Source organism: Prionailurus viverrinus, chromosome B2 (assembly GCF_022837055.1).
Source record: "Prionailurus viverrinus isolate Anna chromosome B2, UM_Priviv_1.0, whole genome shotgun sequence".
Lineage (NCBI taxonomy): Eukaryota > Metazoa > Chordata > Mammalia > Carnivora > Felidae > Prionailurus > Prionailurus viverrinus.
The window spans coordinates 133,369,048-133,385,081 of record NC_062565.1 but is presented as its reverse complement, the minus strand read 5'-3'; the positions used below and the strand labels follow the sequence as shown (position 1 = coordinate 133,385,081).

Below are 16,034 nucleotides of genomic sequence, written 5' to 3'. Positions count from 1 at the left end.
CAGGGTGAGAAGTTAGAGGGTCTTCAGCGCCTCACTGCAAAAGTCTGATATTGGTAGAAAGAACTGAGGGCTTTTGAAAAGCTAGCATTTAAGTCCTGGCTCTGCCATTTTCCAACTATCTTCTTATCTAAAAAGTGGGAATATTACTACCTAATCACAGTGCGGAGACATTTTGAGTGGCTATGAAAGAGCTGTCAATGGTCAAATTACACAAAAGTAATATATTTTTATTATTTTAAGGAATTAAAAGCCAAATGAAGGTTTATAAGAAATACTTTGGGAAGATTAATTTGGTGGAGATTTACAAGATGAAGTAGGATCGGAGAACAATTAGGAAGTACCTGTAATTCTGAAGTAAAACAGTAAGAAAAAGGTAGATTTGGAACATATTATTGAAGTAAGAATTGAAAAATGCTTGTACACTCCATGAAGGCAAAAACCCTGCAGTTACTTTTAACACTAGCACAGAAGAGGCACTAAATATTTACTGAATGAATGAATGAGCTGAAGGTTCATCAGAGGTAGATCACGGGAGAAAAAGAATACAGAGTGATTTTAAGTTAAGGAAAGGAAGGAAGGCATGAAGGAAAGAAGGAAGGAAGGAAGGAAAGAAGGAAGGAAAGAAGAGGAGAGAAGGAAAGAAAAAGAAAAGAAAGAGAAAAAATAAAATGTCAGAATGAAGAGCTAGTTTTACAGGAATATGCGGTAAGTTTGAGGTGATGGTAGGATTTTCAAGTGAACTACTAGTAAAAAAACAAATGTATTCCCAAGCCTCACTTTATTGAGTAAATTCATACAAAATTTTTTACAGTACTTGTTACACACATGTCAGGGGGAGTGAGGGAGTGGTTTATCAGTCGGAGACTTTCTAAGGCATACAGTTACTTAAATACCATACCTTTAATACACGTACCAGGAAACTTCAAGTGGATTTGGAAGATAACATTTTTTTTTTCTTTAATGTAAGTAATTTATTTTTGTGGGTGATTACTATTTAAAAAAAAATCTACTTTGACTTTAAGGTGAGAACATTTTTTGATTGCTAAGACTCCTCCAATAACTGCTCTTGTGAAACTTAAGCAAAGCCTGGTTACTTCAGCAATTTTTGAGGCTTCTGCCTTGGAGGGACAGTCTCATAGAAGAAGGAAGGGCAGAAAGAAAACTATGCAATATTAAATCTCCTAATACCAATCTCAGAGGTAAGGATGCCTTTGAGTCATTTAGTTGATACTTGTAGTGAAGAAGACTGTCACCCCTGGTCTTTAGGGTGTGTTAGCCAAATTTTACAGTAAACATGAATCACTTAGGGTCCTCCAAATATGAACCAAGTTACAGTTGCTTTTCCCTATGCAAAGTCTGTAAGGCAATACATTCGGAACCGTATGCTGGCCGAGGCAGAAGTTCTGGCTTTTCTCAGGGACGTACCCCCAATCAGTGGCAGCCGTCCATCTCAAGATAGAAACGAAGACAGTATTTTTCTGAATAGAAGATTCTGAGTGTGTTATTTTCTCCTTATATGAATTAGGTAAGCTTCAAAGAAGTCGAACCTAATTACCTCATGCTGGCATATTTAATATGCACATTAAATCAGAACCTCAAGAGCAGAGCAAGCATTCACGGGTAATATTACAAGTGCGTACGTGGGCACATTTAAAACTTCAGTGATAAAGACACACAGAATTCATGGAATTCTTAAATTACTTACAAGAGACCAAAAAAAAAAAAAGAAGTTATTAAGCAAAAATAAGCCATGCAAGCCTGCTACAAAATCCCTAATTGGTAAAAAATTGGAAATTGGATCAAGTAATGACAGGATAGGTTAGATTTAAAAATGCAAAATGAGGGGTGCCTGGGTGGCTCAGTTGGTTAAGCGTCCAACTTCAGCTCAGGTCATGATCTCACGGTTCGTGGGTTTGAGCCCCACTTTGGGCTCTGTGCTGACAGCTCAGAGCCTGGAGCCTGTTTCGGATTCTGTGTCTCCCTCTCTCTCTGCCCCTCCCCCGTTCATGCTCTGTCTCTCTCTCAAAAATAAACAAACATTAAAAAAAAATTCAAAATGAGGGAAAAAATGCAAAATGGGGATGGGTGGGTGTAACATTTTATGTCTATAATGATTACATGCAAGTTATTTTAATAATTTTAATATATGTAAATTAAGGTTTACTTTTTAAAGACAAGGGGTTGAACCTTTGTGAAAAGCTCCATAATTTGTACAAATGTATTTTAAATGTCAAAATAATGTTTGGAGGCTTTGCAGTTTCAATTGTTTATCTGCTTTGACAAATAAACCGCAAAAGCACAATTAAAATACTAAAAACATAAATTTTATTGGTAAAGGGAGTAAATCAAATAGCTTTTAAAATGATTCTTCAAAGGAACAAGTACATACAAAACCATTTTGTATAAAAGACAAACAAAAAACTCGGGGCACCTGAGTAGGCTCAGGATAGCTCAGTGGGTTAAGTGTCCAACTCTTGGTTTCAGCTTGGGTCATGATCTCACAGTTGTGAGTTCAAGTCCAGCCTGGGGCTCTGTGCTGACAGTGTGGAGCCTCCTTGGGACTGACACACTCTCTCTCTCTCTCTCTCTTTCATGCTCTCTTTCTCAAAAATAAATAAACTTTAAAAGGCAAAACGAAACTCAGTATTAGTTACTTTAGTATCAGTTTAGTTAGATCTCTGACATTTAAAAACCGAATTTTGGGACTGTGGACTAAAACAACGTGAAGTTACCAGAAAACTATTAAAAAGAAAAAATGAGGTATAACTCAGATTGCCTCCAAAAGCACTAGTGAATATGTCGATTTTAGACAAAAATCTCAAAACTCTGCCACCAAAAAGGTTACCAAAATAAACGTCAAAGACAAATTGTACTATACAGGCTTATAAGACTTACATTTAATAAAAGGCTGGAGAAATACACATTAAAATCAGAAGAGCATTAATAGAAATTTTACAAGTTTAAGTTTAAAGCAAAATAGTACTGAAAAAGTAAAAGGGAAGAATGTAGAATTCTGTATTTCCAAGTCTCATTCTAGTTAAACATGTGCCAGAACCGCAGCAAAAAGGAATTGTGTGCATGTATGTACATGAGAAAGAGAAAAAATGTGAGGCCTTTCTAAGAAACGCAGTTGCTTAACCTCGATGCTTGTATGTTTTCGATCAGATCAGCATTTCTCATTGCTGGCATCAGCCGCCTTCTGAGCTGGAAAGTTCTTTGTTGGGGGCACTGTTCTGCACACTTGAGCATCACCCCTGGCCTGCATGCACTAGATGCAACAGCACCCTGTTCCTACTGTTGTGACAAGTAATAACGGCTCCGGATATTGCCAAATGCGTGCAGAGGAGCAAAATCATCCCTTTTGAGGATCATTAACACAAAACACATAATCTAAAATTTATATAAACACATAAAGGTATAATTTTTAAAAAGTCTATACATTTTAAATGATGATGATATAAAAAAAATCTGCCCTATGTTTGGGGTGAGCGCATTTTTGGGTACCAAGACCTTCTCCATAGTAATTCCTTCACGAAGTGAGGAGACGCTGGCAGATCTAAAACAAAACCAGGACAAACCTGGTTCTTTCAACTGACGTAAATTCTCTCTCAGCAGCCATCTCTACCTTGAATCTACTAATCTGGGCTTTTGCTCAACTCTTACACTGAATTTTTGTTTACATTTTCCACAACGACAGTCATTACCCTAACTGACTTCTCTGTAAATGTAATTAATCACAGTCTTCATAAAATTTTTCAGTGGTCTTAACTCTTTCCTCATTGTTTTATTTCTCTGCCATATTTAAGGCCCATACCTTTGAAAAAGTTAATACTCAGTAATATAAATTAGATAGAAGAAAAGAATGTTTTATCTAATTTATTCCTATATAAAAGCAAAATGTATTCAAATCTGGAATGCCACAATAAAGGCATTTAAATAACGATACTGTTGTGCTAGACAAGATTCAGAAATACAAGAAAATGATCACAAAAAAACTGAATCTCTAAATACCAAAAAAACAGAATTTTCAGAGTGGTGGAAAGTACTCTAAATACACATTTGAGGGGCGCCTGGGTGGCTCAGTCGGTTAAGCGTCCGACTTCGGCTCAGGTCATGATCTCGCGGTTCTTGAGTTCAAGCCCCACATCAGGCTCTGTGCTGACAGCCCAGAGCCTGGAGCCTACTGCAGATTCTGTGTCTCCCTCACTTTCTGCCCCTCCCCCACTCATACTGTCTCTCTCTCTCAAAAATAAATAAGCATTAAAAATTTTTTTAAAAATATACATTTCATCCATCTATGAATCCAAACTAGAAAACATCCAAGGATTTGGAGGATTGAGCTGCATACACAGGAAAGATCCATGCTGTCCTACCAGTATTGTTTACAGATCAAATCTTAGCACTTCAAAGACAAAATCACAGAATTCAATCATATTCCTCTTGTTGCCACAGAAAAATAAATTGGATTAACCACAGCAAAACAAAGAAAGAAATGTTATGTCATTTTTCTCTATCACAGGAAAATATTATTCTAGTAATGTTTATAATTTACTTAAACGAAAAAATAGTTTCCAAAACATCTGCATTTTTTTATAACTTACTTTAAACAAGGGACATTATCACGAAGTCCGTCAGATGAACTGCTACTGGTAGAAGGATGAGACTGAGGAGGAATGGGCTGAGGAGTGGCGCCCCCTACAGGTGTCGGCAAAGGTGGTGCCTGCTCACCCTCGGGGGATTCCACATCACTTATCTCATATAACAATCGAACTTCAAGCATCTGTTGTAAAAGAAAGACAGTTCACCTACTACTAATAATTATTCACTTTATTACGATTCACACTCATACACACATACACTTCAGTGGAAACATGTTGTAAGGGTAAAAATTTAGCCACGATTTCTAAAGGTAAAGATTTAGGAAAGAAAAAAAAAATGTTTCTGACTCAGCGTTTCAAAAATGATAGTGTGTGTGTGTGTGCGCGTGTGCGCGCAAGAACACACGATGATTTTAGAATTCACAGCATGCCTGTTAGTACCAAATTAGAGTATGCTCATATTCATATTAACTTTCCTTAAATGAAACACATAATATACATAAGGATTTAAATGCTCACTAAAAAGATATAGATTAAAATACACTATTTTCCACAAAAGACAGATGGCAATGTAAACACTTAAGTGTTTTTAAAAATTCTAGAAAAAAACGACTGCAAATAATCTCCTAAATAATTAAAAAAAAATTAAATGTTAGACATCTGACACTGAAAATAATTAAGAGACTATTACCGGAATGACTTCTGTAATCACTTCTTGTTTGCTGAATCTATAAATAATGACATGAGCTGAAACTCCAGCTATGCACAGCATTCTACTTTCCGGACACCAGGAGATGATCTGAATGGCATATGGATCTTCATCTACAATATCTGTGTTTGGCCTGTCATCTTTATTTCTTGACTTTTCAAATACTTTAGATGTCTTTAGTTTATATAATACTTGCAGAGTTACTAGAAAAAAAAGATAATATATGTTAAACATTTTAATATAAAAAGAACAAATCTAAAGTAATATTTGATCACTCATATTATCTAAGGAAAATAGCCAATATTTATTCGAACCATATTTTTATTCCCAGGTCTACATTTCTCTATTATTCTTTTAGAAAATGCATTCATTGGACCTATTGACCAAAAGAAAGGTGTACCTGTATTCATTAAAAACAAAAACAAAAAAACTCATCATGATGATGAATTTAGATAACCTGAAAAAAAATCAATGACAAAAATATTCTGTGAAAAGAAAAAAGTATAAATATAATGAAAATAAAGAACATTTTTGCTTTCTAAAATGATTTTCTACTTACTTTCACTACAAACGGTGCTAGTACATCTCATATTTCTATATGATGAAACACAAAATATCCTGAGTTAACTGGAATCTCACTGCTTGCTATGTGTATTTTGCAAACATTGATGATTCAAAGCATTCTTTCCTTTTTTGCTATTGTGTAACCAACATGTATATTCCACAAAGAAAATACAAATTACTGTTAGCCGAGCATCAGGCATTATTCTACAAATTTCTGTTGATTTGAAACACATTCTCACTTTTCCTAATTCTGAGTTAAAAAGAGAAGGTTTGAAGAAATTTTGAAGAAAGGATCTGATTACTTCTGCTGAGAATTCTTCTTGACTGACTAGACAGTATCCTTAAAAATATCTTAACGTCTATCAAGAATTTTAAACTCATATACTTGATAAATCAGTTATTAAATGGATAGCTTCCAAATTTTATACTAAACGTTGATTATGCAATTATTATAAAACAGGTTATATAAAAGCAATGATTATATAACAAACATATAACAAATAATATTCAAAATACTTACTTGCAGAAGCATCCCAGAACTTAACTGATCCATCAGCATGCCTATGAAAAGGAAATGAGTTAAAACTGTGATGATACAAAGGAAAAAATATTACATTTTTTCTTTCTTTGAAGTATACTGTTATTTGCACATGATCTTAGCCAAAAGGCCGAGAAGTGATGAAGTATACTGTTATTTGAAAAGTTAGCCACCAAACGAGGAAAGGTAAAAAATTCAGGGTAAGTTGGCAGGTTCCAGACAAAAACATTTTTTAATATGCTACAGCATAAAGGAAAGCACTACCTGCCCAATTAATTAACGTCCATGTAGTCTTTGTATTTAGCCATTATTGGTTTAGTGGTGAAAACAGGCTTTTACTTACCCTGTAATAATTATTTCTGGGTAACTTTGAACACCTAAGCCCCAATTACCTCCATTAATGGGCCATTCCTATAAGAAAAGATTATAGTATAAAGCAACTTTCAAGCATCTTCATATATATATTTCTATGATAACAGTAAACAACGTATTTTGCTCCAAAAAAGGATTTTCTATATATTTTCTCTAGAAAAGGTATACATGTTATCAAATATTCCAAGGTGATAAATATAAAACACTGAAATGCAACATTAAATACTAAAACTCATGTTCAATACCTTTTTGCTGTAACCTTGACGTTTCTGTCTAGCTCCAACAGAATAAAGTGCAGGAATGAGGTCCACAGGACAATCAGCAAAATATTCGCAACATGTGACAGGGGATTCGTGTATACTCAAAGGGTAGGGATTTTCAAATATAGGATATCTTTAACAATAGGAAAAGAAAAATATTTATGTATTTAATAAAATTAACACAACAATGAAAACTTTTAAAAATTATTTACATCTTTGGAACAAAAACAATATTTAAAATTTGATTAAGGATAACATTCTCTGAAGGCCCATATAACATATTATCTAAATTTATATTTTGTATTTTGGAATACAGTGCTCTTCTCCATATTTTCGGAAATTACATACATTCTGTCACAGAGATTTAATAGATTTAATTTATGCAAATATGTAAAAAATGACATCTTCTATAATGCAAGTTGCTCAGTTAGACTAGTAAAGAGAAAAGCTGCAGCTGGAAATACATACCATGTGGCACACACTGGACTAAGTGCTTTATATAGACATTTATCTTCTTTACTTCTCACACCACACTTACGATGTAGAAATTTTATGGAGGAACGAAAACTTAGAGTAATGTGCCAAAGGCATGCCAGCCGGCAAGGAGAAGCCAAATTTAAACTATGCTCTTAACTGTAAAGATCTCAATCAACAGATTCCTCATTTTTATGTCAAATAACACAAATTTTCAGTTATCTTCTCCATCAATGTAATGCCTAGTGAAATATTTAATCTAGAGATGCTCTCTTGTTTTAGTGATAATCTAAATAAAAGTCTACCTTAAAGGTTTCCTAGATAGGAAATTATTTCATTAAATAAAGCAAAAAATGCTTTCAAAAATCTTAAAGTAAAATCCTAACTAAACGTACAATGATATTTCTTTTCTGGTTTGAATTCCTTGAGAATGGTTACTTAAAAATATCTGGAAAACCAGCAACTGGCCCTAAAAAGTCTCAGAAGTTTAGAGTGGCTCCTCTGCAAAAATTGTATGTATTCATCAGTCTACCACTGACAATAATTTAAAAATTAGAAAAGAATAAATTCAGAAAAGCCCTTTCTAGATTTCAAAATGAAGTGAACTGTCATCACTCCTTCCTCGAACACACATAAAAACACAGAAGAAAAATTCAAACAAAAACATGAATTAAAAAAAATGGCAGGTAACTTTTTTCTCTTTATAAACATACTTTATAATCCTTAGGCACAATGCCTCTACTATTACCACACATTTAACTGATACGTTTGCTAAATAAAATGCCTAGTCACAGGTTATTTGGACAATATTTTCTTTAACTTAAATACATATCAGTATAGACCACAGGCAAAAAGTCCCACTATTTGAAAACTTAGCTAATGAAAAAAAAGTCATATTTAAAACAAATTTTTTTAATGTTATCTTTGAGAGAGAGAGAGAGAGACAGAGACAGAGCATAAGCGAGGGAGGGGCAGAGAGAAAGAGGGAGACACAGAATCGGAAGCAGGTTCCAGGCTTTGTGCTGACAGCTCAAGCTCACAGACCATGAGATCATGACCTAAGCCAAAGTTGGGAGCCTAACGGACTGAGCCACCCCAGGCGCCCCCAAAAATAAAATCATATTAAGAATAAGTTATTCCGGGGTGCCTGGGTGGCGCAGTCGGTTAAGCGTCCGACTTCAGCCAGGTCACGATCTCGCGGTCCGTGAGTTCGAGCCCCGCGTCGGGCTCTGGGCTGATGGCTCGGAGCCTGGAGCCTGTTTCCGATTCTGTGTCTCCCTCTCTCTCTGACCCTCCCCCGTTCATGCTCTGTCTCTCTCTGTCCCCAAAATAAATAAACGTTGAAAAAAAAATTTAAAAAAAAAAGAATAAGTTATTCCAAGACTGCCCTTTAGAAATACTGTTTTCAAATTCCTTTCCACTATAGTCTTGTAATTTTCAAAAAGTAAAAAAAAAAAATGATCATTACAGGTAGTACATATTAAGTTGATATGAATCTAGTAGTACCTTAAAATAAGGTAAATAATACTGTTGATACTTAAATAAGGTAAATAATACTGTTAATACTTGTACTTCCGGGTTTCCCAATCCAGGTACTATTCACATTTTGGATCAGATAATTCTTTATTATAAGGGACTGTCCTGTTCATTGTGGATGTTTAGCAGCAACCCTGTCCATCACTAGATGCCAATATCATCTAGAAAAGATGTTTACACAGATACAATCAAGTATCTTCTGGGCGGGGGGGGGGGGCAAATTGCCCATGATTGAGAAACACTGAGATCCTAAATGGGTAAACACAATTAAATTTTCATGACTATTTCAAGAGATACAAATAAATAATGTAATATTCTTGCATTCAAAGAATTTATCATCTATGTTGGAAAAAGGAGAATATGGCAAATACCACAAAAAGTTGCAAAGGAGCTATGGTGGCAATTTATACACCAGGTATGATATACCTGGTTAAGAGAGGAGAAAAAGTTTAAATGTTTATTTAATTTTGAGAGAGAGAGAGAGAGAGAGCAAGAGCACAAGCAGGAGAGGGGCAGAAAAAGAGGGAGACACAGAATCCAAAGCAGGCTCCAGGTTCTGAGCTGTCAGCACAGAGCCCACATGGGCTCAAACCCACAAACCACGAGATCATGACCTGAGCCGAAGTCAGACACGCAACCGACTGAGCCACCCAGGGGCCCCTAGAAGAGGAAGTTGAATGAGGAAAAGAGGACTGACTTTGAAAGTTATCTGGAGTTTGGATGGCAGTGAAGCAAGTGGAGTTTGCAGCCATTGGGAACTATATAAGAAAAGACATTGAAGTATGATGTTTGTTTAATACACAGTTCAGTTTTTCTAGGGAATAAGGCACCTGTAGGAAGACAGTGAGAAATCAAGTCAGAAAGGTATCCTAAATTCCTTACTGTGTGGAGAAGCAGGCTGAGAAGGTGCTTTCAAATAATAAAACAGTAGAGATCATAGTGGTTTAAAGAGGAGAATAACAGGGCACCGCTTGGCTCAGTCAGTAGAGTATGGGACCCTTGAAAGAGGAGAGTGACAAGCTGGGTGCTGCATGTACAATTACTCTGACAACGGTATTCATGACAGTGCCACAGAGAGTGCATGTGGGTGGGGAGGCCACAGAGCTTATCTGGAGGTAAACTGTGATGGGATGAATTCTGCACTTATTTTGTGTGCCCCCAGAGTGTCCAAGTATTAGGTTGAATTATATGAAATTTCAGAAATTCAAGAAATTCTGACTTAAAAAATAGAAATTCTGTGTGAGCAACATACTAGCGAAATCTGGCAGGTAATTAGAAATGTGTGTCTGAAACTCTAAAAGAGGCCAACATTATGGATATAAATATAGAGTTTTCAAAAAAAAAAAAAAAAGAAATAGCCAACCCTATGCTAAAAAGAGTCTTTTCTACCATATACTAAAATAATCTCTCACCAAATTTTATTCTTACCCATTCTGTGCAAGGTCTATAAGTACTAAATCCTTTTCGAGAAGAACCACCACAGCATATGGTTCCTGAAAATCTGGAATAGGAAAACAATGCATAAATAACAGTTTTAAATATGGAATAAGACAGCAAATTAGATAATACACATTGCTTTTTTAAAAATTTTTGTTCCATTCTCTCAAGTATGTAACAATCTGATCTTGCACTTCATGTAATTTAAGACTACTTGGTTTTAAATGAGATAAATCTATATAACTCATACAAAATTACTTCAATTTTGTAAAGACGAATAAAACAAGAAGTTCACAGTAACTTCTATGGTATTGCAAAATCCAAGGCAGGACATGGGCAACAAACCCAAAATTTAAATCTGAATATCCATAAGAACAATTCTTATTCTTGTCTCTCATAGGAACTCAGTAGAGTATCACTACAATACTATAATCTCTTTCTTAGATATTTTGTACGCACTTGTTAATTATAAAATGTGTTATAGCTTTACATTTCAATTAGCTTCAAATGAAACAAAAAAGATCCAGATTTAAATTCCTCTTGAAAGGATACACGCTAGCTGTTATGGTTAATTTTATGTGTCACTAGTCTCTGATTTGGTGCCCACTTGTTTGGTTAAACACCAATTTAGATGTTGCTGGGAAGGTATTTTTTAGATGTGATAAACGTTTAAATCAGCAGACTCCCAGTAAAGGAGATTATCAGGTATAATGTGGGTGGGATTCATCCAATCAGTTGAAGGCCTGAAGAGAGAAGACAGGCTTTCTAAAAAGGAAGCAATTCTGCCTCAAGACAGCAACATCAACTCCCAAATTTTCAGCCTGCCATGTGCTTGATCAATTTGATTTATCACCCTCAATTGTGTGAACCAATTTCTTAAAATAAATTCCTTATTTCTCTCTCCTCTCCTTATGTGCTATCAGTTCTGTTTCTCTGGAGAACCTTGATCAATTAATACACTAGTGTTTTATAGAGTTTTAAAATGTTGCTTAATGTGGGCAGTTCTGTTTAACCTTCAGTAGCACTAACTACTACTATGTCATATTAAACAGATAAAGCTTATTAAACAAAATTAACTTCTGAAATAAAACTTACAAAGTTATGAAGACAGAATCTCTCCCCCAGAAGAGTGACAGCATACTAGGATAAGGAAACTATTTAGAAAACAAACAGGTCTTTGTTCTGAATAGCAGATATCCACAGAGAATACGTTTTAAAGATGCAAAGCTTATTACCATTTGGGTATGGTGTTTCACATAGCGTTAGAAAATCCACAATTGAATAGTCCATTTCCAGCACAGCAGTACTTTTCCCATGCATAACTGTTAAGCAGGGTCTTCTTCCTACAGTATCATAGGACAAACCTCCTGATAAAATAATAAAAGGTTCCCTGGAAGTAAAATACATAGGTGGGATTATAAACACCATAATGAAGACTACTTTCTTGCTGTGTTATACATTTTTTACTTAGTGACATAATGAAATCTTAAATTCTAACATTTTTATGTGTGATTTAATTGAATAATCACAGGTGGGTTTTTTAATTGCATTAGGTAAGACCCAGGTGAATTCATGAAAATTAACCTACAGTAAGAATGAACATTGACCATATATGACGCTCTCATACCTCCCCCCTTGATCCCTAAAAATTTTTCCTTTACCTTCTTTATATAATTGTCAAAAAATTCTCTCTGGGTTTCTATTGGTTAAGTGTCTTGAATGCACTGCTTTTATTTTCAATCCTGATAACCAGGCCTTCTCAACAGAAGGTCTAAAAGAGAATGTTAATGACCCATGGCATCCACTGTATGTAATGAATTAACTTCTCATTGATGTATCAGGAATATACTAGCTATAAGTCACCCTTGAGAAAACAGTCACTCAAAATCATTTTCTGTAGGGCTCACTTCTGGAATTTTGGCTGGTATGCTTTCAAACCACAGTGCCCGTGTACATCACCAGCTGTCAGCCTGCCACTTCTAATCAGCTCTACAACTCTGTCTCCCTATCAGTCATTACTTCATGATTTATCTAGACCCACTTTTTAAAACTCCTAAATATGCAAAACACAAAACATCTTTTTGTATGTTCTGACCTGTGTGTATTTATCTTTGTCTTGCTTATTCATGTTTTTTGTCCATGTTTTCATTGTATTAGTAATCCTCTTCTAATTATTTACTAAGAGTTCCTTGCATTCTAAGGGATGGCTCTTGATCTGCCACATGTCTCACCATTTATAGGTGGGGAAGTTATTTACATTAACAGATGATTTCAAAAATTTGATACAAGATTTTCTTGAATCTTTTCGTGTATGATTTTTAGGTAGTTTCTGAATGTTTCCTCTAAGGTCAGTAGATCTATTTTCCTCCTCCTTACATCTGGTATAAAGAGTATATAATAACATGTAGTGGTTAAAAGTGCTAGTTCTTGTATTCAACTTGAAGCTTGTTTGTTGTTACATGGCTGTGAATAATGAGATAATAAGATTAAGCAATATTTTATTACTTGAAACAAAAAAGTGCTAGTTCTGGAACTAAACTACCTGAGTTTAAATTAAATCTCAGCTCTGGCTTTACTTTCTGTGTGATGTTGGACAAGCTGCTTAACCTCTTTGTGCCTAGCTTTTGCATCTATAAGACGGAGTCTGAGTGGTAAGCATCTACCCTCAATTACTGAATTGATATACACAAAGCACTGGGGTCAATGTCTGTAACACAGTACACCTTTGGTAACAGTTATGTATTATTATTACTAGTAACAGTTATCTATTATTATTACTATTATCATCAAATTACCATTATCATCCATTGTGAAAGTTTTCCTTCTTTTGATATGTGCAAAGAAACATTAAAATTTCTAAATTATATTTATTTTTATCAAAACAAGAATAAACTCCACTAATAGAGTAGTAGCACAAGTGTGTAATCTATAACTAAATATAAAAAAATATAAAATATAACTAAATATATATATTAAATATATACTAAATATACTAATATATAGTAATATAGTAATATAGTATATAGTAATATAGTAATTTAGTAAATATACTAAATATAACTAAATATAAAAATATTAAAAAAAAAACAGTATTAATAACAGAAGAACCAGGAAAAGGGAGATGCTCTGCTACATTACAGAATAAAATTTCCATGGAAGCCTGGCTAGGTTTCCATTATTGACCAGGTAAATCACCAGTTTATTAGATAAACTGTTAATATGGCATTAAATAACACCATGGCAACTAGGTAGGTTTATCCTCAAAGACAACTAAGTGTGTATTCAATGGCCTTGTCAGTTGTCTGTACTTCTTTTCTAAACTTAGGAGAAAAAATATACAATGAAAAAAATAAGAATAAAAACATATGAACAAAAAAATATGAGTAAGAAATAGTTTCAAAGACATACCAAGGTAATATTCTTTTTCATAATAATAAAAGTTTCCCAAGTCTAACAATAAATGCACATATATATATATATATATAAAGATGTATTTTTCCTTTTTTATTTTATGTGCTGTTTAAAAAAATCATCTAAGTTTGCAGGTTATATTTTTTCCATTATAATGAACCAAACTTTGAAGAATAAATATTAATGAGATGAATGTTTTATAAGAAAGTAGTCATAAATACAATGATAAAACAAGGTTAAATATTTTAACACCAGATAGTGAAAATTATATAAATACAGTCTTGTTGGCATTTGGAATTACATAAAAACTTCTACAAATCTATATTATTTCTAGGTAAAGTAAGAATTATGGAGGTGGAGAATACTGTTGTTTTTAAACAAAAGGTTAGCTTTTTTGATGTTATAATAAGGCTTGGAGATAATATAATTTTTATCTCATAACTTTAAGATTTGAATTTGAGTAGAATTTCTTTCAATGATGTTGGGTTCTCTTCAAGACCATTTTTGAAGACATGCACATTTGAAAGGTGTCTGGACATTTTATAATTTTGATTGAAAATTTTAAGAGCCTAGACACTTCTAACTCCTTTATCCTTCTGATTAACCTCCCCCAGGCTGGCCTTGTCAAAAGGTTTGGCTCAAGTTGGTTTCCATACGAACCATGCTTTATTTAAGGAGGTATTTCTATCTAAAACTCCATTTGTATAACTAGTTTGCTCATCTCAGTTCTATAACATTCCCCATTTTCTTTGAGCACCTGTATTCCTGTGCTCTCACATCCAGTCTACATGAACAAGCACACTGCAACAATGTTCCAAAGAAAAGAAAACAAAGTGAAATGGTGGGCTGGCTGTGAGGAAGGGGATAGGGCAGTTACTGTAAGAGTGGTCAGAAAAGATCCCTAAGTAATGACAGATGAGCGGGGCCAGAACAGTGAAGAGCCAGCCACTCAAAGAGCCTGGGGTTGGGGGAAAGGATGTACATTCCAGGCAGTAGGAATGACCATTGCAAAGACCCCGGGTCAGGAATGAGGTTGGTATACCTGAGGAACCAAATGGCCAGTGGGGGCACAGCAGAGTAAAGCAATCCATGGTAATAGAGGACATGACTCCAAATCTTGTACAACACATCCTGTTTTCTCCATTAGGATCTCAAGAACTTGTCTCCTCCATTTCATCCCCGTAATTACTTTTGTTCTGACCCTAATAACCTATAGCTGAAATTATTACAATAGCATTTGCACTTGTTTATTGCCTGAGATATACTTCCCCTAACTTTCTGTTGACTCTAAAAATTTTTAAATTTGAGTAGAATTTCTTTCAATGATGTTGGGTGCTCTTCAAGACCATCATTTTTGAAGACCTCCACAAGAGAAAGGTGTCTGGACATTTTATAATTTTGCATCATTATCTCCTCAGAAAAACCTTCCCTGACCTACTCATCCTGATTGAGCTGGGTGCCTTTCCTGTGTTCCTAAGCATCCTGCGCCTACTTCCCTTCAGCACTTACCACACGGAATTGTCATTATGTTTATTTATCTAAGCTCCTTCAGGACACATAGTGTATAATTTACCTCTGCATTCCCAGGCCCTATCTAGACCAAAAAGTGACTGCCAAATACATATTTAAATACCACGAAATCTATTGCTCAGTTGATCACCAGTCCTAGGACTTAACAACGAGAAATGCTATAGGAGGAGCCCATGGCCAGATACGGTAATAAACGCTGTCTAAAGAAGTTTGAAATTTAACTGTTATGCTATTCTGATAATCTTTCTATATAATTAGTACTACCAATTATATTGTTCACTACTAAATATATTTTTACAATTGAAATTTAAGCTCTAACTTATCCCATATGTAATTGTACATTACTAACCTTATCGATTTCTCCAACTTTTTTCAAATGGAGATATGCCATTCTATTTCAGAGAAAACAATTAACTATATATTTGGTAAGCAGAATTATACCTTAGCTCTTGAAAGCTAACTAATACCTTATCTTTACCACTCTAACCCCAGTGCTTAACTTTCTGTTGAATGAACACGATTTAAAAAAAAAAAAAAAATGTTTACTTATTTGAGAGAGAGAGAGAGGGAGAGAAAGAGACAGAGTGTGGGCAGGGGAGGGGCAG

At 34.6% G+C, this 16,034-nt stretch overlaps 1 protein-coding gene across 3 annotated transcripts in view; it reads right to left on the bottom strand.

The window, feature by feature from the left end:
• Nucleotides 1-16,034, bottom strand: part of STXBP5 (syntaxin binding protein 5) — a 174,423-nt gene that overhangs the window by 68,348 nt on the left and 90,041 nt on the right. For all 3 annotated transcript variants that reach the window (XM_047858198.1, XM_047858199.1, XM_047858200.1), the window contains exons 10-16: nt 11,724-11,878; nt 10,480-10,552; nt 7,027-7,174; nt 6,753-6,820; nt 6,392-6,432; nt 5,290-5,510; nt 4,602-4,780 (exon numbers count right to left, since the gene is read on the bottom strand). In XM_047858198.1, the coding sequence (XP_047714154.1) occupies nt 4,602-4,780; nt 5,290-5,510; nt 6,392-6,432; nt 6,753-6,820; nt 7,027-7,174; nt 10,480-10,552; nt 11,724-11,878 (885 nt within the window). The remainder of the gene's footprint in view (nt 1-4,601; nt 4,781-5,289; nt 5,511-6,391; nt 6,433-6,752; nt 6,821-7,026; nt 7,175-10,479; nt 10,553-11,723; nt 11,879-16,034) is intronic.